The sequence below is a fragment of the Sinohyriopsis cumingii genome, chromosome 3 (assembly GCF_028554795.1).
Source record: "Sinohyriopsis cumingii isolate HCF-2022 chromosome 3, ASM2855479v2, whole genome shotgun sequence".
NCBI classification, from domain to species: Eukaryota; Metazoa; Mollusca; class Bivalvia; order Unionida; family Unionidae; genus Sinohyriopsis; species Sinohyriopsis cumingii.
Window position 1 is genome coordinate 71,914,792 of NC_142963.1, and position 25,244 is coordinate 71,940,035.

The 25,244-nt window shown below is 33.4% G+C and overlaps 1 protein-coding gene across 2 annotated transcripts in view; it reads left to right on the forward strand.

Annotated features, from left to right (window-relative positions):
• The window catches only part of LOC149803082 (neuronal acetylcholine receptor subunit alpha-10-like), a 191,868-nt gene that overhangs the window by 51,242 nt on the left and 115,382 nt on the right, over positions 1–25,244 (forward strand). For both annotated transcript variants that reach the window (XM_089952666.1, XM_089952667.1), the window contains exon 2: positions 2,310–2,412. In XM_089952666.1, coding sequence (XP_089808792.1) covers positions 2,310–2,412 — 103 coding nt within the window. The remainder of the gene's footprint in view (positions 1–2,309; positions 2,413–25,244) is intronic.

Sequence of the window (25,244 nt, forward strand, 5' to 3'; positions counted from 1 at the left end):
GCACATTCAAATAGACTGGGCCTCTCTTAATGCGGCTCCTTAAAACTTAGGTTTAGTAGTTCGGTTGCCGTCCCTTTGCCAAGGAAAGAGAATTTTTAGAATACTATTATTTCATTTGCTGCTATTTAGGGATTCGGGCAGTCTGAAATCATTGCTTTTAGAATTGAAAAATAAGCACGTTTTCATTATTTCTGCACATTTCTGATTTGGTTTCTTGCTAAGATTTGCTTGATTCTGTGTACCCTTTTAAGATTCAGTAAATGTTTCTTGGCATTTTATTTTGTATTCTGAATGTCTATTAAATCCAGTATTTCGTTCAATTGCACTAAATACTGATTCCCCAAACTTGTAAACAGGTTCATTATTATCGCTGATTTTAAAACTTGTGAACACCTACTTACAGCACATTGCAATATACAGTCATGCACCAACACATAAATACAATATATATATATATATATATATATATATATATATATATATATATATATACATAACCCATGGAAACTCTCAGGGACTGGCCTATTTCTATGTGTCACCATACAGTATTGTATATCTGTAACACTTAAGACGAACAGTACATATTGTTTAGAAAATAAATAAATCTCACGATTAAAGAAAGTAATAAAACTTGTTTAAACAATAATTTTAACTCGCAGTACACTCGTGCTTGATAACGATGGATTATTAGCGTTGACTGCAAATTGCAATTAAGTGACAATCGAAAATTCGATACCAAGGCCACAAACAAAGGTACCATATGTTTGGATGTAGAAATAAACCAAACTCACAATCATGTTATGCACTAATGTCTGTCAGACACAGTCGCTCTTACGTTTCTAGTTACCCCACGTGAACAGTATCAATCCGCGTAAGAAATGTATTAACGAAATAAAAAAATCTTCATTTCGTAGGTTTTTGTTGACAAAACACAATTTGAAGCATGATATGTACAGCTAAATTTGCAAAACTCCGTTGTCCCTAAACTATTGCAAAATTAAGGAGTACCTGTTTATCGATTTTAACGACTGTGGTCTTAAAATAAGTAACAGAAAAGAGTGAGAGCAACAAGGTTTGAAAAAATTCAACAAATACAAATTAAAAGATCTGAAAATAAAATTAGAATATAAAACGTGGTAAACAACTGCTAGACCAGGCAGTTCTTGGGAAATATCAAATGTTCTAGAGTGAGATAAATATGTTGTTTACGAAACCAAATTCAATGATTCAAATTAGGTAGAATATGAACTTGATTTTGGACAAGGTCAAGTACAAAATAGAATTATCCATAGCGTATAATACATTACAAAAAATAAGAACGCAAATTAAATATACATAACACGATATTATAATAAAGTTTATCATTGCATTGGTGCAGAATGGAGAAAACCGATACAAATCGACGCCGTTTGCCAATAAAAGTATATAATAAAAAGAAAAGTTACCATTTTGAGTAGATATACGGAAATATATCACTCGTGAAGTAGAAACCTATTTTATTGTCACTCATGGTTTCACCACTCTTGACAATACAATGTTTGCACTTCACTCTTGAAATATTTCCGTATATCCACTACAAAAATCGTACATATCTTTCACATCATGAACGTTACTATGATCTGATATATTTCCATTAATGGATTCCATTCTTGCCACCGACGAAACAATGATCATTTGCTTCAGACCTTTGTGCATGTTTTGATAATAAAATCTGTTTTTTTTATACTCTTCTATAAGGTGGCAATACATTATTGAAAAGGACGGCCTACAAAATCAATTTAGGTTTCTCAAATATTTATAAAGTTTTCTTCAAGCGCAACGAAGCGTTGCACATTTAAAAAGCACGATGCCCTATTTTTGACAGTTTATCTGTCAACGGCTTCTGATTTCAATCCTGCTTTCTTTCAAAACATCAATTTACTTGTAACTTCAGTTGGATTGCATCGTTAAAAACACAATAAAATAAATGTTCATACGTCGCTGGGTCTGTTTTGCTGAATTAAGGCAGAATGATGCATAGGTCTATGACACTGTCTGGAATTTTTGCGGTTGTAAAAACAATAAAAACATTTGCTAAAAATATATGAGCACTAACTATTAGGTGTTTCATTGCTCTTACACTGATATTATAATCTTCCTAAATACGGAGAAGAAAAAAACCCACATCAATGTATGTTGTCTTTTGTGTCACAGAATAACGAGTGATGTTCCAGTTTCTCATATGAGAAATGAAGAAAACTTTTTTTTTCACTGGCTGTATGGATTATCGCTCGTAGAATGGTTGTCTGTAATTTCTTTTCTGCTTTCAGCGGCTACACAGACTAGATGCTGCTGCAGAAAATAAGATGGAAGTAACTATCAATTTATTGGGGCGCCTATTCGTATTGCTTGCATGTCTGCAAATCGTTCAGGGTAAGTTTGTGAATTAATTATTGTTGATTACGTGTTTCTTTTTATTTGAAATGGTTGTTTTGGGAGGTTTTAGCAGAAGGAATAGTAAGTTATCAAAGCAAATGATCGGTTAATTACAATTGATTTGTGCTTACTTTACTGTTCATCGATGTTATGGTATGTGTGATGCGTTCAAGTATAAATAGAGAACAGAATGTACTCGCTTATAAGTCTAGTCAAACTGCAAAAACCGAAAAATTCTGATCTGCCGTGTCATAATGCGCATGTCTATGTTGTTTATTCTGCTGATTACTCTAACAAACTGCACAGACCAGGTCTACTGACCCATTATACGACGGCATATATCGATCTGTGCAGTTTTGCAGTTGGACACGTCTTATAAGCAAGTGCAGTCAGAGCAATTCCGATAGCTCGTTACATGTTTCACCTATACCTTAATGTACACTAGCTTTACTGTAGGCCCTCTAAACCACAAACACCCCGGACCGAAATAATAGGGTCTTTAACCATAATATGTTACGTATGCTCTATATTTTGTTGCTTTGACTGCACGAATAAAGTCTTGTTAAAAAGTTGTAAATGTTGTTCTAGTTACGGATATTCTTGTACATTCACTTTTTAACTTACTCGGGGACAATTGCAGAAGAAGTACCATATAGAAAAGAATAGTTCAGAGAAAAAGGGGACTGGGTTTTATTTACTTTTATAGGTATCTATAAATTTTCTGAAACTATTCACACGTTGGAGATGCCGGTGTTGAAAAGGTTTCTGTAGTCAAATAGGGTGTTATTAAATGATATGTGAGCATTCGGGTGAAAAAACTGATAACATGTTTATTTATATATCCCTGTTTACGCAAACGACCAACTCTTGCACATGCCATGCCATAAACGGCACACCCCTTATACCTTTCTTAAAGCAGCTGTAATAAATGTTTTACAAATTGTAACATATTCGGCATCCCTAGAATTTCGCAAGTCTTGCGGCACTGTGATGATGTATTTCTATCTGATATAACTTGTACAGTGATATATCAAAGCCATGTCTCGATACCGTCAAACACCTATGTACACTAGGAAAACATAAGGATTATGACGGAATCCTAATTGGATGCGAAAGAGGTTAGGAGTGTCTGATTTGTATTTGATTTTCTGACAAATGAGTATTAGGTGTCAGCCAGACACTTGAATCTTCATGAAACGATAACCATTCAAAAGTGGTCTTGGATATATTTCTAAGTATACTGTTGGATTAAGAAGGGCTCACTATATATATATATAGTGTATGCATGTATGTATGTATGCATGCATGCATGCATATATATATATATATATATATATATATATATATATATATATATATATATATATATATATATATATATATATATATATGCATGTATATATATATATATATGTATATATATATATATATATATATATATATATATATATATATATATATATATATATATATATATATATATATATATATATATATATATGGGAATATTACAAAACTTTACAAGCACTCTGCTATAGGTAATAAAATCAATTGGCCACTGTGGACAATAAAGATACATTTTAGAAAAATGCATAAGTATTTGGTGTAAATTGTACGTGTTAATCAGAGAGAGAGAGAGAGAGAGAGAGAGAGAGAGAGAGAGAGAGAGAGAGAGAAAGAAAGAGCTATTATGTACATAGCCAGTAGAATTCGTTGTAACAGGATCAATCAGCATATTCAATGTTTTGCTGGCAAGACGTCGAAGCATCTATATAACTGTTGACAAGCTTCTTGAGTGTTCTTGACTTTGACATCGTCAGTTTTTTTGGCATTCGTTGAATAAGTAACTAGTTTTAAAATGGATTTCGTAATTAAATTGTCAAGAATGGAATCGCGATTGTGCATTGTGTGTTTTAGAGTCCAAAAGTAATTATAAGGGTTAATTGATATTCTTGTTCAGAGGAACATCATCACTGGAAACGCCATTGATAATTTAAAGCGTAAATAAGCAGCCACTGAAACAACATATAATGTTCCATATTTGTCTGAAAAGAATATTCCTTGTAAGAGCGGAGTACACAATTTGTGTGTACATATTTCTGCAAAGTAATGATATTTTGATGTTGATTATGGTAAAATAACACGATTTGTCACCGTTGTGTTTTGTTTCTCGTTGATATGCTTTTACCGTTCACATGGGAGGTCTGGTTTTGGGGAAACCAAAACGGGGAAATTATATTTGAAGGCAGTTTCATCTGCAACTCTATCTATCTATCTACCTATCTATCTATCTATCTATCTATCTATCTATCTATCTATCTATCTATCTGTTTGTCTGTATGTCTGTGTTCAAAGATCATACAGACTAAATTAGCAAGTTCAAGATTTCATCACGATCGTTGCCCAGTATTTGCAGAGTTGTTAAATATTACTAAAATATGCGCTAACTTCACGACTGCAGTGTTGACCGATCTCCATTCTGAATGCCTACTCATACATGTTGCCTCTTTATATTTTAATCTATTTTCTTTTACGTGAGGACCTCTTTATATTTTAATCTATTTTCTTTTACGTGAGGACCTGTTAAAGAACAGCATGTACTAATACAAATCACATTTCCAGAAAATATCTGACCAATAGTGATACCATCAAGCAACAAATATCATATGACATTCATGGTCGAAATTCCTTATGCTGATAAATAAAGGCTTCTTTCTTTCTACCCCCCAAAAAAATATCTTCTTAAAGTGAAGTAAGAAATATCGTAACAATTCAATCCTGTGGTGGCTGCATAGATACTGGAAACAAAATTAAATATAATAGACGCCAATCGGCCCACAGCCGCACCAAATATGAACAAATGTAAACATCCGCGTCTCGCTGCAGCCTTTAACGTTACAATATATCCTATAAACCGTAAGAAAAAACAACACTCTTCTTCGATGTTTAATTTGTTTTAAACGCGCATTCGTCATCAATGCACTCTACCACCGTCTTTCGAAGTTTCTTTTCTCGTTGGTCTTGGATTTTTTAATAACGTTTTCTTTTTTCACTTATTTGCATTTCTTAGAAGATGAATTTTTCTCTCTTTTCTCAAAATGTATCAAAGACTTTCATTGGCTATAGGCTTTGCAGTAAAGAAATTGAAAGAATGAAAGCATTGGAGATAAATACTTCTCCCAGACAGGCAAACACATAAACAATTGGTACCAAAACAATGGTCGAGATCAACTCTTCATGTATCTCTTAAATAGTGAAAAAACAAGAAAGACAGAAGTACACAAGTGTGAAAGTTCTACATTTAGTCGCATTTGACAATGTGAAATGGGTACAGCGGGACTATTCTTTACATATTTGCGTTAAAATTCGATGTAAGTCTTTTATTCTAGCTAGTAGCTGATAGTGCAGGTACCAACGAAAGACTTACATATACACGTGTAGTGAACATTATTTAATCTATTCTTGTTAATATGCACGAAATTTAATTACGCGTAGTTGTGCACACAAACCAAGGTTGATTCAGACCATATATAATGATAATATATCCGCCCAATTGCACATGCCAAATTATAGGAATCAATACCGGTGTACAAGTCTGGTTTCTATGCATTAATTTCTCTTTCATTAGATAAAAGTTTTCAATATATTTTCCAATTAACACTGTCAGAATGTATATATGCAAATATCCGGTGATTTCCGATGTTAGTCGAACAAAACCTACAAGTATAAAAATCCTAATATTGATTGCGGTGAACAGTTTACGCACATGCCATTATAAGAAAGGATATGCACATTGTCCTTTAGATACCCTGAGGTAAATGTACTTGTGATTTACTCGCGTGGTTCTTTTTACCATTAAAATAACCAATTACAAAAATTGAGGACCCCATCGCAGATGGGTCAGTCATGAACAAATGTGCTATCCTCGTTAAAGAAAGTTTAATAATAATAATAATAATAATAATAATAATAATAATAATAATAATAATATTATTATTATTATTATTAGTAGTAGTAGTAGTAGTAGTATTTATTTATTTTGAACAATACGGACTTACATACAAGAACTGAATCTTGTGTCCAATATTTGCTCATAAGCTTAGAACTGCACTATGCTGAGTTTCAGGTAAAACAGCGTCTTTCAAGTCATTGGTCATATTGCTATCACAAACACCTTATATAAAACGGCGTCATTCAAGTCATTGGTCATATTGCTATCACAAACACCTTATATAAAACGGCGTCTTTCAGGTCATTGGTCATATTGCTATCACAAACACCTTATATAAAACGGCGTCTTTCAAGTCATTGGTCATATTGCTATCACAAACACCTTATATAAAACGGCGTCATTCAAGTCATTGGTCATATTGCTATCACAAACACCTTATATAAAACGGCGTCTTTCAGGTCATTGGTCATATTGCTATCACAAACACCTTATATAAAACGGCGACCTTCAAGTCATTGGTCATATTGCTATCACAAACACCTTTTAGATTTTATCATCACATGTGACAAGACAGATATTTTATGTAATTCAATTACTTTTCATCCCACATAACTGAATTTAGGAAGGGTTCCTTTTCATACGAACTATTCCAAATCATAACTTGTAGTGCGTTAGTTATTATTTTCAAATAATTACATCTGAATTTCAAAAAAAGAAAAGAAAAAACCCACTTTTTATCATATATACTCAAAATGGTAAGTAGTAATATGTCTCAGAGGGTTAACAGCTATTAAACCGACTTTTTGCCAACAGATGTAACTATCAATAACCGACTATATGATGATTTGAGTTCCTTCTGACCTGGAGGAGGAAACTGATTATAGTAACAAGAGATCCTGCTTGCTATTTGTTAAACCGTTAAAATGCAGGTAACAAGAATTAGGCTCATGATTTATATTTGTAGGGATGATCAATGTGTTTACCATTGATTAAATTATTAGTTTGTAGCTAATGAGTTTGTATTAGTTCATTATGGCAGCCCGCATTGAAATCCATATTGTCGTTTTTGTTGTTTCATTACTTTCATGCCTTCCAGCTGGATGAATTTGTCTGCATGTTTAAATTTATAAGATGGAGACTGAGAAGATAAGTAGAGAAATTTCATTGGTATCAATAACCAACAACCGTGAAAATAATCTGGAGTCCTTCTGTTGTGTTATTTTAGACCAAGATATCGCCATTTTGGCATCAAGCCAACCACCACTTGTTTCTAGTTAAATATAATTATCACTTGATGTGTTTATTGATGTAGGTGCGTTTTATTTTAAGAATTTGTGTTATTTCATCTTGTTCCTTTGACATTTGTTTTTTAAATCTCCAGAAGAAGTAAACATGAAGTTTTACTGGGCTGTGATGAGCACTGATAAACACTAGTCACACTCGTTCAAACAGATTCACGTGTGGGTCCAGGGAATTCACGCAGCCACGCAAAAGTTTGGCTGACCGAGTCTATGATATCCAGAGAGAATTCTCTCTAACGATGTGCTACATCTGAGGGTGTTTTTTTTACCTTGTCCTAACAAACATTAATCTTTTAAGATATTAAAGACCTGACAAAAATCATGATATGCCTTGATTAAGTTTACATGTTAGCATCCTCCTCACCAACTTTACTGACCATTGACCTTAAGCATAATCTTCATCAAAACTGACCCTCATTCACCGTTGTTAAACAAAATGCATGTTGCATAAAGTAAAGGTAATTTACGTGGGTGTATTTATCAAACGGGGCCATATTTAAATCGGTGACTTCCATTACACTTACACTTTCCATAAATCTTTTTCTGTCGACTCTGTAATCAGACGCAGAATATAAACTTCGGAATATCCGACCACTTGTGTGCCCTGGATTGGTTTAGCAGACTTGACCTTGACTGTGACACTTTATTTGCTGTTGAATATATTTCATCTAATGCTCTCAGTAATTGAGCTTAGATTTTGATCTCCTTAGTTTTGACCCTTCTCTATTAAGTCTGTACTTTAGAGAACTAATGATGTACCTGGATCTGCTATCGTTGTCCTTCTGCCTTGACGAATGTAACTCAAGGCCAGTCTGATAAGTTTCACCCGTGTTTTGAAACAGAATGACGATCAAACCAGTTTTCCCTGTATCAACACATTGTAATAAAATTTTTGTCTTCCTTTGTCTTTTTCCTTTTATTCTTGGTTTCAAACCAAATGGCTAATTTGGTAGTTTATGATTTTTCTTTCTTTTATTGGTGTGGTCCCTCTCAGACGTGCATCGTAGAAGGGACCCCCTAGTGCCGAAAGTTAAAGAATTGTATGTGTGTTTGTGTTTTCCCCTTTATGTTGATGAATGTATGTGTTCATTTCATTAAAATTTCGGTTTTTATCAATTTTGATCTAGGTTTATACACCTCACTACTCAAGTGTATTATAGTCTCCTTGACCCTGGCTGGTCTTTGAGCCTTATTTACGAATAGTAATCCTTGCCAGGGGTCAGTGGTGTCCAGTGTATATTATATGTATGTGCTATTTGTTTTGTATGTTATCTTTGTTTTTGTACGGACTGGCTACAAGTGGTCAAATTCTTGTTAGTTATTAGTTGCTTTAGTATTATTTTAGTGTGTGTGCATGAGAGGACAGGTGGGAGTAAAAGCTGGAAATAATATATGCCTGTTAAATGTGTAGGTGTTGCATAAAATGGATGTAGGCGTGTTGTATATATTGTGGTCAAATTCTTGTTAGTTATTAGTTGCTTTAGTATTATTTTAGTGTGTGTGCATGAGAGGACAGGTGGGAGTAAAAGCTGGAAATAATATATGCCTGTTAAATGTGTAGGTGTTGCATAAAATGGATGTAGGCGTGTTGTATATATTGACGTGTTTCTGTTTTCGCAATGTTCTTGTTTTTGGTCTTGCCTTTGGTGAGATCGGGTACGACCCATACTACCACACGTAGCTTAGGCATCGTACCATCAAATGCTCCTTAATCAACAACACCATAGTTTGTTACTGTAAAGGAAAAGTATGAATGACCTCCAAGGTAGTTGAAAGTCACTCTGAGCTCAGTCCATTATTTTAGATATCTTCTATTGCTATCTTCATTATAGAGTTAATATAATTTATTAGTTGTAAATTTTCTTATCATTACTATTATTTGTGAACAGTAATTGTTTATCATCTGATACATATTTTTTTTAAATTCTGTTCCTTAGATCTTGTCTCTCTGTAGCCTTCTTAGGGCATCTAAGTATTAAGAGTTCCTTTGAATTAATTTGTTTTCTGCATAGTTTACACAGCGGTATGGAACTTACTATATGTCTTTCAAAAGCATCTTCACCTTTAAGCCACTTGTCGTGCAGGTACAGGAAGAGCCTACTTTGTCTGGAGGCTGATCTTATCCCTGCCCAGTTTTTTCAGATGGCCGGCCCGTTTAAGTTTGGATGGTGTAATTCTATCTTATGATTTCCTTGGGAGGCATTGTCATTCTATGTTTGTATATTAAGTCCCTCACTCTCCTACAGTAGCCTGGCGGTTCTAAAAATTTAGTTAGTGTATTATTTTTTATAGATGGTATTATTGAAGCGACACACATATATATATATATATATATATATATATATATATATATATATATATATATATATATATATATATATATATATATATATATATATATATATATATATAGCTTCCCATGGTAGTTTAGGAGAGTTAACTTTTTAAATCTATTTAAAATATTTGCTTTTTGTTTGATACTTAGATTGGGTAGGGCTAGCCCCCCTTTTTCTTTAGGTCTACAGATGTATTTTCTGGTTGTTCACATTTTTGTCATGCACAGTCGTCATTTAATTAGATTCGTCGACAATATACAGACGTATGTAATACTTATAAAGAAAAATAAAATAGAAATTATCTTACTGATGAAAGATACGTCAAAAATTACTAATTTTCTCGTGACGAGAATAGATATAATAAAGTTTCAGATTGGCCGTAACGTTTGATTATGTCGTATCAAGCAAAACTATAGACTACAATATTTCCAACAGTGCTCTAAAGCCATATAGCCTGAATACGAAACTAGTTAAAATAAATAACATACATCGAGAATCGCCTCCCATCACAGAGTTGCCCTGCTTATTTCAATTCAAATCGCTGTAAGAAGCGAACTGTATGTTTGCATTTAGTGGCGGTTATGGTCCGTCTCAGAAGCTAGAGGTCGTGGGTTCGAACCCTGGCCGAATTATACCAAGGACTTACAAAAATGGTATTAACAGCTGCCTCACTAGGCGCTTAGCATTAAGAGGTTAGTGTTATGACTGGTCGGCCTGGTGTCAGGATAATGTGACTAGGTGGGACATCATCCTACATGTCTGCGGCATGATGCCTCAGTGCTAGACATCACCAAAACCTGCCGCACTGCAGATATCGTAGCGATATGACTGAAAAATTGTTAAAGCTTTTAAAAATCCTAGTCACACACACATACACAGAGTGGTCGTTATGCACAGGTACATGATCCTTGTTGTGTTGACAAGCTTTGAAAACCCTTTGTATACACTAACTCAAGCGTGGTGTCACCACTAACTGTAAATTTCACATTAACACGGACAACTGCTGCTAAGCTCAGTCTGCAATGATGGCAATATGTTACACAGTATCTGATTGGTTCACATTTATTGTATGCTTCAATGATGGCAATATGTTACACAGTATCTGATTGGTTCACATTTATTGCATGCATAGCTGTAGATCCAACGTCTTGCGGTGTCCTTAACTATATAGTGCTTATTCTGTAATATGTTTGGAAGTCTCATATACACAGATTATATTCCGTCAGTTTCATTCATGTTTGTCGTATATATATATATATATATATATATATATATATATGTATGTATGTATGTATATAAATGGGATATAAATTTTAAAAAACACCAACAATTCTGTGTAACTAGTTTCGCATTTAATATATGCTTGTTCGGACACAAGATGTTTTGAAAGAAAAGGATGACGTCTTTATATATTGATACCAATAATCACTCTCTACTCGATTTGTCTTTCATGCAAAAAGATATTGTGCATGGAGTCATGAATATACTCATAAAAGAATCTTATTGGATTCACAAGTTAGGTACTTTGTATCCTAATGGCCTTAAAAGTAATGCACTATGTAAAATTGTATATTTTTTAAAATTCACAAATTGTTTATCCTTTATTACAATACAAGTATATGTATGACTGTTTGTCTCTATTTTATTTTATTTTATATTGTATTATATTATATTATATTATATTATATTATATTATATTATATTATATTATATTATATTATATTATATTATATTATATTATATGTATGTATGTATGTATGTATTTATGCATGCATGCTTGCATGCATGCATGCATGTATGTATGTATGTATGTATGTATGTATGTATGTATGTATGTATGTATGTATGTATGTATGTATGTATGTATGTATGTATGCATGTAACATCTACTTCTCATTTAGAGGGATGGTTAATCGGATTTGGCACGCGTTATCTAGAGAATGACCTCCCTCGATTGTATATGTCGGTGGGTGTGGAAAGATAAAATATCAACAGAGTACTGAGCAAGACTATTGGGAAGAAATAATGTAATACGAGCCCCCTTAGACAAGAAAAATAACAAATTTAATCAAAATAAATTAAATAACGGTGTCTGATTTATATTTATTTCATCATAATAACGCTTGACCATATATCAACGTCTTCTTATTTCCTCAATCCTTCCTTTTCCGAACTCTTCATCCCTTTCTGGACTTCCCAGTCTTTTATTCTGAACTCGTCACTGCTTTTTTCGTACTTCTTCGGACTGTCCCGACTCTCCCCAGAAAGCTATTCCTTGAAGGGCAAAATTGTCCCAAAATCTCTATATATGTACCACTTGCTACACGTGCATAAATAACCTCATAACCTCATTTACCGTATTCAGAAGCATACTAGCTATCCACACTGCATATATTCTGGTTTAATCCGATAGAACATCAACCTCGATTCACAGCGATCGGCCATAAATTAACACGTGCACGTTATATCCAATATTACCGTATATCTTTATCTATGCCACCATATGCTCGATTACTATTGCCTAAAAATCACAAAATTTTGGCTCACAGAAATCCCTAACTTACAATATTATTTAAATATTAAAAAATCAGATATAAATATGCGTGTATGGTTAACTAACAATAATCAGTATCGTCCTAACAGACAAAGAAAATAACTTCATATAACCCTATCCTACACGTGTGAAAACTTGGATAGTATGCAATCGTCAATACTGTCAATGAACTAGCGACTAAAATTAAAGAGATAAATTGCATAAAAACTCTAGCATCAATAGATTTCCATGAAATTGAATAAACGATACATAATATGGATCCTAGTCATATCAAACACATTTGCATAAAACAAATAATCAAAAATAGAAGATTACGTGGAAAATTAAAATTGCGTATCTTTATGCTGTTCTTTTTCAGAAATTGTGCGTCCTAACACTAAACCCTGTCTTTTCTTACAAGACAGTCCCCTTGTCCCCTTTTATTGTTTAACGAGGATATATATATATATATATATATATATATATATATATATATATATATATATATATATATATATATATCATCTCTGCCTTAATGTCTTTCTAACAAACGTCATTGGAAAATCTTTCTTTTCTCCAGCAAAAACGTTGACTAATAATCAAGTGTATAACTTTACCATCCTTCTGAAGATGGAGAAGAAGCTGCCGAATGAAAAATTCCGTATTTACGAAATATTAACCTAGAATGGCATACAAATTTAATTTCGTTGTTTTCATAATATTTAGGTGTTGAAAATATCTTCGATAAAAGACCCTTCCCGAAAATTACAAATCCCAAACCAACATGAAGATAAGGAATTAATATGCTAGGTAATTGAAACTGGTTTAAAAGCAGCTAATAGTTTTTGCTTGATGTTCATATTATTCAGATCTGTAAATAGATTGTTTGGCATTAAGCATATTTCAAGAGGCAGGGGATCTCATGTTGTTTTTTATTGAGCGCTACGTGCAAGTTACTTTACCTATACTTTTCTAAGAAAATGACACTTAGTATGCAAGATGGTACCATGTAATAACACGTAGTCTGCCCGGTACTGTCATATATTAGCACTTAGTATGCAAAGTAGTCATGCAATAGCACTAAGTCTACAATGTACTATGACGTAATAACAGCAAGGTACCATCGTGTGATAACATTTAGTCTGCAAGGTAATATCATGAAATAACACTTAATATGCAAGGTAATATCGTGTCATAACGCTTAAACTGAAAGATTTGTTATGTATTAACACTTAGTCTCAAAGGTAATATCAAGTGATTACGCCAGCACACAACTATCATGTTAATCAGCATTAATGACGCTCTCTCAATGATACCGTTTGATATTGTAATTTTGCACACTACAGTTCGTCTGGAATTATATTAACGTGTCTATCAGTGAAAATAAATTCAATTACATAATATACTTTTTCAACAGAAATATGTATTTTTATACGCTGCCTGAAATGACTACCTTCCTTTTGATGTGATACAATAATATTTACCGAACAATATGGACAGTGAATCAACAATGTGACTCGGCAATCTTCTTGATAGGAATGCCGCGCCTTTAAAAAAAACTTTCCCGAAGTGAATAACATATTTGCTAAAATACATTTATCTGCACGTGGTTTCGGCTAAGCTGCTGTAACAATAGAACGTTTAGATTTATCTGAATTCATTATTCAGTATAAAGTAGTTTCTATTTGTATAATATAAAAACGTTTAATTTCCATCCTTCTCTCATTTTTCTCTATATTTGTTTATATTTTTAATTGTTGTTTTTCTTTAACAAATCTATGATACTGTGTTCTTTGTGCCTTTCTTGCATTGCTTGCGATCTTCCACATATTTATACGCCAAACAACAGTGACATTTAGACACCAACAGTCAGTCTGTAATATATATGTCCGCGACATCAATAGCTTGGTTGTTTCATTCAATTAAGACCTGTTCCATCTGGAAGTAGTTGTTCAAATTATAGTATATCACCTTCATATCTCAGAAGCATTTAAGTAAATAAAGGATGTGAGAGAGAGAGAGAGAGAGAGAGAGAGAGAGAGAGAGAGAGAGGCAGGCTAATTACATATGCAAACGTTGAGAGCATTTGATCAGTATTTGATTCCCAGCTAATATGACTTTGGTATGAGCAGCCACTTGTTTGTTCCTGGATACATGCAATAATTCACAAATAGTTGTAAGTTTCTCCTCCAAGAAAAAAAAGCTATATTGTTGGCACAAGAAATACGCCTTTTCCATGGGATGAAAATAGCATTCATATAATCAGGGAAGGGGAAATACGATTAATGAGTCACAAGAGTTTAAGTAATTTCTAATAATGACTACATTGTTGGCTAAAGTTTAGGCTTCCTCTTCCAAAAGTTAATACATTTGGAAAGTAATGCGACTGGAGAAATAATGCTTTGTGGTACGCTTACGTCTGTAAATTATGTGCAATTATTATCTGCCGAAATGTAGGTAACGTTCCTGAATAGGATGGTTTGAATTTTTCGAGAAGGGATTTTGGAAACGAAAGCAAAATGATCGAATGTTGATCTACACTTATGGCTTCTAGGACGTAAACGGAATTGATGCTATAATCTGAAAGTTCTGAAGGAAGTGCTTCTCATTAAATCTTACTTTTAACAGCATTTTAATCCTACTATTGAATTTAGAGACATTCACTCTCAATTTAATTCTTCTCGAACTTGTGGTCAGACAAATGCAGCAAAGAACCAACGAGAAGGTAGAATTTGAACATTTTCTTGCACCAATGATTAAACTTATTTTCTGAATATTTTAAATTTGTATCTAAGTAATACAGTTTCTTCTATTTATGTCTGGGACTGGTTTAGATTTGGTGCAGTAATAACACCCCTGTAGTCACTGTCTCCATCGTCCGCTGAATTCAACTTTGATATAGCTAGTATAAAACATTCGTTTATTTTCGGTCTCTGGCTGGTCAGATTATGCGCTAAACGATTCTTTTGTAAAAGCACACCTGGTTGGTCAACTACATAAATAAGGACTTCCAGAAAGTAGATAACGTTTAGATGAGCACGAAAATGATCAGTTTTTGCAATGGTTGTATTTATCATGCAGACTGTGTGGCACAGACGTGTACTTGGCACATATACACTTGGCACAGTCATTCGCTGTGAAATGTCTACCTTTCTTTCCTTAAGTACTTGTATTACAAGTAGATGTGTATTTCAATCATACAACAACAACAAACGCATTAAATATATTTATTCAGCGCCTGATAAAGATAATTAATTGTTCTCTATCAATCCCCAAATTAATATCTGGTTCAATTAACATTCTGATCAACGATTTTGGAAAGATGACTATTTTATAAAGACATGCATAAAACTCTAATCTATTCAATTAGAGTTTTGAATCTTTGTGAAAGACACTTTACAGATTATGCTATCTTAGGTTTAAATTTAAACAATTAAATCTTTCGTTAATCAATAAGAATCTCAAACAATTTCCTTGTCTCATCTTTTCCTGAGGCACGTGCCCACTATTGATCTTTGCATGACTATAATAGAGGAAAACTAGAGGAATCGAAATCAAATCTTTCAAAAATTACAGAAACAGTAATCTCATTGATTGAAAGAAAATTGCAATATTTCAGAATCCTTATAGTTCGGAACAATTTCGAGCTCTTTGGTTGAATAAGTTATATACTGCATTTACTTTTGATCTCAAAATGGCAATCTGAATAAATAAAAAAAAGCTTTTAATATTTAAACATAACGATAAAAACGAAATCTATTCAATAATAACATGCCAACTATTTATAGTACTCTCATTCGTGTAGCTTTTATTTGTAGTTGATAAATTGTGTACTTATGATAACTGTTCTCTGCAAATTCACTAATATCCTGATTCAAATGTATATTTCCAGTAATTATACATTTTGCTCTAACACATTTCGGAAATGTATACTGGTAATTATACATTGGAACATTTGTTTCTCGTTAATTCTTGATGTACTAGATCGTAATCCTGATTTTAATTTTTTTTTACATAAATGATGTAACCAGAGGTGCAATCCAACCCTAGTAATTCTACTTTGCTATTTTTGGAAAATTAATATAAAATGTGGATAATAAAACACGTTCTCGACAGATTAATTAGAAGAAGGTTGAACTTATGAAATGGTATTCAGAACATGACTTCAAAATGCGTCTGATCAATCACTCAGAAGAATTTAGTAAATAGAATATGTCATATATATATGATATTTTTAGCAGATCTTGTAATTTTAGAGCAAGATAATGCCAGTTCTAATCAAATCTTCTTTTACCAACAAACTCCGTTCATTTTTATTGGAAGCGAATTATGTGTCAATTACGTGTTTTACAACAGTATCTAAAGCATGGAGGTGTTTATTACCACTGAGAACATTTTGAAACATAACAATTTAATATCTTCAACTTACACATGCATAACAAACAGAATATCTTCAACTGTACACGCATAACAATCGAATAGCTTCAACTGTACACGCGTAACAATAGAATATCTTCAAATGTGCATGCAAAACAATCGAATATCTTCAAGTGTACATGCAAAACAATCGAATATCTTCAAATGTACATGCAAAACAATGGAATATCTTCAACTGTACATGTATAACAATCGAATAGCTTCAACTGTACACGCATAACTCAATAATAACTCAATCACTCAGAAGACGTTAGTAAATAGAATATTTAATATATATGTGTTGTTTTTTTTAGCAGATCCTGTAATTTTAGAGCAAGATAATGCCAGTTCTAATCAAATCTTCTTTTACAAACAAACTCCGTTCATTTTTATTGGAAGCGAATTATGTGTCAATTACGTGTTTTACAACAGTAGCTAAAGCATGGAGGTGCTTATTGCCACTGAGAACATTTTGAAACATAACAATTTAATATCTTCAACTTGCACATGCATAACAAATAGAATATTTTCAACTGTACACGCATATCAATCGAATGGCTTCAACTGTACATGCATAACAATCGAATAGCTTCAAATGTACATGCGTAACAATAGAATATCTTCAACTGCACATGCATAACAACCGGATATCTTCAACTGTACATGCATACCAATCGAATAGCTTCAACTGCACACGCATAACAATCGAATAGCTTCAACTGTACACGCATAACAATCAAATAGCTTCAACTGTACATGCATAACAATCGAATAGCTTCAATTGTACATGCATAACAATCGAATTGCTTCAACGGTCCATACTAAACAATATATTCATTTTAGCGAAAACTTCAGGACTTGTAAACGTATTAACCGTTTGCTGCCATTTAAATTTTGGACATCATTTATATATTGTTTTCTTGTTTTTCTGTTTTGTTTCATCAGTTCCGGGTAGAAAATATAGATGACAAGAAAGTATATGTATTAAATGATGCCAAGACGATGAACGGTTTAATTTTGTTTAATTCTTTTCCTACACATCAAACCGCTCCGGTGGCCTAGTGGTTAGAGCGTCCGCCTCGGATGCGGGAGGTCGTGGGTTCGATCCCCGGCCGAGTCATACCAGAGACTTAAAAAATGGTACTAACAGCTGCCTCGCTTGGCGTTCAGCATTAAGAGGTTAGTGTTAGGACTGGTCGGCCTGGTGTCAGGATAATGTGACTGGGTGGGACATCGTGCTACATGTCTGCGGCATGATGCCCCAGTGCTAGACATCACTATAAACTGCCACACTGCAGACATCGTAGCAATATGACTGAAAAATTGTTAAAGCTACGTTAAAAATCAAAAATCACATCACATCCTACACATCAAAGAGTTTCTTAAAGAAAAGTTTATGTAAATTACGTGCTTCTTGCTTTGCAGGTATTTCATGAAACATTCTACTTTTTGTCATAATGTTTTCTTCACAACGATCACTAAGGGTTTCGTTTTTTGCGTACAGCGATATTCCATTCCGGTTTGCATATGGGGAAGAGGACAAGAACTGCACATTCGAAACCAAAAGGTTTACATTTATCAAACGTGTTTATACCAAAGTGCTTTCAGTTCTGTGTTCGAGATTGTTTAGTTTTGTATACAGTCTTTCTTAGCAGACAATGTTTTTGATATATGTCCAAATACTGTGTTCTTCCGCTTAATACAGAAAACATCCTCTCTGATAACACATTTTTAAACAGTGTGGAAAAGGGCGGAAGGTGATGCACGGTTACAGTTTTGAAGATTCACGGCTATCTTCTTGATGACGATGATTCAGGTAATATTCTGATTTACGGTTATATTTATGAAGGTTCAAATTTATATTCTTGAAGATTCATGGTTGTTTTCTAGAACGCTTATGGTTATAGTCTTAAAGATTACGGTTTGCTAATTGAAGATTCACGGCTCAATTTTTTAATATTCACGGTTACATTCTAGAAATTAAATGGTACACTTCTTTAAGGTTCCCGATTTTATTCCTGAAGATTCACGGTTTAATTCTTGAAGATACATATGTATTTAAGGTTATCTTCTAGCATAGGGCAGCACTTAATTTCTGTATGTCAGGACTGTTTCAAAGAGCAGCGTTGATCAATAATACCCGAGTCATAACTCATTGAAGTCATAACTCCGATAAAGTTTAAGACTTTAACAAATAAAATAGCCGTCATTGAAAACATCTGTTATTTTAAAAAAAGCAAAATGAACGATCTAGTTATTACAAAATATCAGTGAGTAGCTGAGTTTAAATTGAGCTTAGAATCCAATTTAATTATACAAATATATTGGTGAGTAAGTGAGTTTAAATTGAGCTTAGAATCCGATTCAATTATAAAAATATATTAGTGAGTAACTGAGTTTAAACTGAGCTTAGAACCCAATTCAATTATAAAAATATAATGGTGAGTAACTGAGTTTAAACTGAGCTTAGAATCCAATTCAACTACAATAAAATATCAGTGAGTAATTGAGTTTAAACTGAGCATACACTCAAATTCAATTATACAAATATATTAGTGAGTAACTGAGTTTAAACTGAGCTATATATCAAATTCATTGATAACAATATAATAGTGAGTAACTGAGTTTAAATTGAGCATAGAATCCAATTCAGCTATAAAAATATATTAGTGAGTAACTGAGTTTAAACTGAGCATAGAATCCAATTCAACTATAAAAATATACTAGTGAGCAACTTAGTTTAAATTGAGCTTAATAAGAAATTCAGATATAACAATATATTAGTGAGTAACTGAGTTAGAACTGAGTTTAAAATCAAAATCAGTTATAACATTATGTTAGTGAGCATCCGAATTTAAATTTAATATCAAATTCAAACAAAACTCCATGACTTGCAGTTAGAAATAGTCTTTTTTAATTGTACATCAGAGCATAATAGTTTTCTCTTCCGTTTACCACGAATTACATAAAAACAAAAATCAAATACATTTTCTGAAAATCAATACATAACGTTTCAAATATCTCTGAAATTCAACCAACGTTCCTGAAAATATCTATTGCAATCACCAGTTAATCATAATCTTTATGCGAAATATGCTCTGTCTAGATACCTTTGTAATCTGAAGTCAAATTTGCCTGACAAAGTCATTTGGGGCGACTTCGATCCACTCCTCAACGGCCCCATTTCGATAGAATTTAAATTACGTCTCTGATCAGATAAATGAACAATTTTGCAGTGGCGCAGGCACCAAAATATCAAAACATAAAGGCCGAATAACAACATTTAAAAATATGAAATTGCTCATTTCGTGAGTTATTATCCTTGTGCACTTTATATTAATGATGTTTCATCCATCACATATAAGGATGTAATCTCATTTATTTTTGCTGTCAATTTTCATGTCACACAACTTTTTGTTTTGTGCTTAAAACAATAGTCGTTTTTTTATAGATTTGCTTCAGCTTATTTTCACCATAGTCAGACAAAATGGAAATGAAAACAAATGTTCTTGTATTTGGGTTCTATCCCTCAGAGACAACGATGATGATAGTTAACAGTCAACGAAGAAGTCATTAAGAGGAATAAGAAAATACTTAAGGATGTTTTTTGTTGTCTGCAAAATCACAACTTTGTCATTTATATCTGTTCAGAAATGCAACTAATTAGGTTGTATTAAGTTATGTTTTTAGAAATTTTACAGAAGTATTTCTGAACAATTTATTGCTGAAATGCTTCTGTCAAATTACACGCAGAAGGGGTGCAATAGCTGAAAAACTAGTCCAAGGCATATTCTGGACAAAGACTACCAAAGACGCCTACAGAAACAAACATTTTTATGGCTATAGGGAGTTGACTATAGACTGGCAACATTACTGATAATTCCATTCATTTGTGGTTTGTGAACGAAAAATTAGTTGGACTTTCGGTAAATATCTTCATTCTTTTTACTACAATTAAAGCCTGCGATCTTAAATTTTTGTGGCAAACAACAAACAAGTCTGACGGTTTTATATCCCATAGGTCGACATACATGCGTACTCGAACGAGTTTGTTACCTCACTCCATTCAATCACCAATCGTGTTGGTTTTACAGCTACAAAGTACACTGTATATATTTATGCAGTTTAAAGTTTATATTTTATTTCTATTAGTTATATTATGTCCGATGCATAACACGTTCTGCAAACGTTTACTAACGTGTTCCCAACAGCTCACGTTTCAAATATTGACCTAGCATTGCCTTTTTTCTAGATTAAATGCCAAGAAGCCAGACAAAACCACTAATTCTGAATGAGCTATCAATAAACCTTGTAATTTTTCAATCAAGGCTGAGGTGTAGATAATAGATTTTGCATGGACTTAAAACTGAAGTCTAGAATCCGGCTTTCTCATTGGCTGCAACATACGTCTGACTTAAAATCGACCAATATAATATCTCATGTCAACAGTTACCTTTAAGACATAAGTTAGTGAAATCGAGGCCTGGTCCTGAGTTTCCCAATATTACTTTTACATGAACTTAAATTTCAGTCTAATCTAAAATAGTGCGATTTGATTGGCTGAAATCTAAGTCTGACCTAAACTTAACTAATAAAGTGTTTTTAGTCGGAAGTTAAATTGTAATAAATGCTGGTCGAGTAACTACTTGAGAAATTCTTCAAATATACTTTAGGACAGCATTGAAAAATAGATGAAGATATTGAAAAGGCTGAGCCATCCGACTATTTCACATTGAACTTATCCTCACCTTAGAAAGAAGAAACAGAGGAATACCATTACCTATCTGACGCTTCAACGGTCCCTGATTAAGACTACATACAGACGACTAAAGACATACAAATTATTTCATTCAATCTCTATTGTTTGCAGTAGTTCAAGTATATGAAACAGAAAGAAAGAAAAAATGCAGTTAGTGTAGACAATAATTACACGTCCCATGATCAATTTTATTAACTCAATGCATGCATATCTTTCATCAAAACAGCCAGTAAATGTTTCGAGCCCTTTTTTCTATTTTATGATCATTATTTCGGATTTACATGTGTGCAAGAAAAGCATATAATTAGCCCATCCTGTCTACTGGCATTATTTCCGCCACAAATTGAACATTAAACCTTACATCAGAGTGAATGAAGGCCAATTTCTTACAATTTTATTCCATCATTCAATCACTGTGACCTTTAACGACGACATGCACCTGAAATTAAAGAAAGAAATCGATATTGTTGCTATACAACTCGATCACCAAAGGAAGTCGAGTAAAGCTTCGTTCTCAATTTATGAATTCTTGAGGGGGTTCTTTGAAAAGAGAAACAAAAGCAGACAAATAGACACTTAGAAAAGTCTAGACAGACAAATGATAGGCACATAAATGGTTTGGTAACTCGACATATGTGGTATAATTCGAGATATATTATTCGTATCCAAAATTGTGATGTCACCATCAACAACGTTTTTATATGAATGCTAGTCAGAAATCTGCTAACGAGAACGATCCTAGACATTTCAACGAAACGTTAGTGATTTTGAAGTGTGTGTGTGTGTGTGTGTGTGTTTGATTTGGTTTTTTAACGTCGCTTCAACAAATTTTCTGTCATATCGCAACTGTGTTTGCAGTGTCGCAGTTTCTCCTTATGTCTAGCACTGGGCACCATGCACCAGACCCATAGCATGATATCCTATCCAGTCACATTATATATAGACAACACATATAACATAAAAAACATATATAATGATATGATTACAAAGAACAAACACCATGAAATTAGAAAACGTAAAAAAACATGCTGAAAATATTCAAGGTAGGAAACATTATTAGGTCTTTAAATTTGCTCTTGCAGTCGAAATAAGTGAGTTTTAAGAGCACTCTTGAGTGGGATCACTGTGTCTTTGTGTCTAAATTCAGTGGTCAATTCATTCCCCGCTGCTGGGCCCTGGTATGCAAAAGAACGGTGTCCATATGACTTCGTTTTCATAATGGGAATAATGAGTATACGATTGTGAGAACAGGAGCGTAGGTATCTTGCTGGTGTATACACATGGGTGAGGTCGGATAGGTATGTTGGACTGGAGTCCGTCAGTGAAACGTAGCACAGAGAACAAATTTTGTGTTTGATTCTATATATATATATATATATATATATATATATATATATATATATATATATATATATATATATATATATATATATATATATATATATATATATATATATATATATATATATATATATATATATATAACACATGCATAAAAAATAACATGGCATTTAAAGTGTTGGTATAAAGCAAATTGATATACCAGTACTATTGTTGTATCAAATTGTGATCCGCACATGGCGCAATAATACACATATGTAAACATTCTCGGGAGCGTCTGGAGTTGATTCTAGATCAATGTTCGATTTCCACACATTAATCATTAGTGACTTATGAAAAAAAACGATAAACAGTATTAATCATCCCTGTTTTACAAACGAATTTAATATGGTACACATTTTCATCACAATCCTTTGTGCTATATGTCCCCCCCCCCCATGTATCACGGACAAACTAGGCTGAAATGTGGAGTGAAGGAGAAAAAGAATTCGGGCTGGATTAAAACCTTGAAATATAAATTACACCAAGTAACCTACAAGATTATAGTTCATCGTAGCGATGTGTGTGCACTTTCCTTGGGATTTATCTACAGTGTTTATCAATGATACAAAGTTGCAAAACATGTCGACATTAAACGGTAAACGTCTCAGTTTTACATAATGTGATATATTTAATGTTTTGTTGTTGTTGTTGTTTCTTAAACATACTATAATGTTTTAAATATCGATTATTATTAATGAGAGAGAGAGAGAGATAGAGAGAGTTGAGAGTTTATGTTCGGTGATACTGTTACTAAGGCAGAATAATGAATTAGATCAACTGTAATATATTTAAGTATTTTAATTTTCTCTTGTTGGTTCGTCATTTCGCTTTGTTCTATTCAACATTAATTTGTCGGTACATGAATGGCTAAGCTTTCGTCTGAATGGCGTAGCTAACCATGTGTTTGTAGTGCTCTACTTTTATTATTAAAACCATCTTTCATGTTAAATCATAAGTGTGTGTTATATTGATTTAATCAAGATGAAGAAACACAAAAACTAAAAAAAGAAAACGATCAACTTACCAATATGCAAAGGTGATTGTGAATAGCCACAAAAGGCATACAACTACATTTTGTAGCGGACACATAATGTGAGTTCATTCACTCGGTCAATACTCAGCTGCCTGTACTAAATCTTAACTCCTTTCAAAGGGCAAATATATGTATTTGTATGCGATATAAATAAAATATACGTACAGTAATTACGCTGTATCAATGATATACCACTCGTTCTATACATTTTCCATTAAAAGGAAGCTTGGCAAGCCTCGTTTCCGGGGTTTTCCTGGGTTCTTCCTCCACCAATAATATTTTCTGCCATGTATAGCCTAGTGTGCTGAAAAATGGCGTTAAACCCCACAACAACAACATACTTGCATGCATGCATATGGACCGCTCCGGTGACCTAGTGGTTAGAGCGTCCGCCTCGGAAACGGAATGTCGGGGGTTTGAACAGCATTAAGAGGATAGTTAGGACTGGTCGGCCTAGTGTCAGGATAATGTGACTAAGTGGGACATCATGATACATGTCTTTGACATGATGCCCTAGTGCTAGATATCATCCATATCTTTATATTTTATTGGTATCAGAGATGGAGGAATGAACCCTCTAACAAGTCTGAAGATTTGGAAAAGAATTATTCTACCATCGGTCCTATATGGATGTGAACTGTCGTCAGGTATCACAAACTCGAATATAGAACTTGAGTTATGCCAGAGATATGCAGCGCGACGTATGCAAGCTTTCGATAAATATTCGCCTACGGAGGCAACGAGTAGTACCTTAGGACTCTGGTCAATGGAAGCATACACAGATAGGATGAAATTGCTCTTTTTCAATTGATTGTGTAAGGGCGATTGGACTTTTATCTGGAAAAAGATTTTCATTACGCGCCTATGTCAGTATCTGAACAACCCGCTAAAACAGACGGGATTTATACCTGATATTGACAGAATAACTAAGAAATATGGTATGGGAAGTGTTCTTTTAGACTATGCAGAAAGAGCACAAACTGAAGAAAAACTCGTCTGGAATCGACATATTATTGATATTATTCAAAACCATGAAGAAACTACCTGGAGAGCAAATATGGAACTAAGGGGTGATCTAATTCACTTCAGAAACATTCATTTGGACTTAAAACCAAG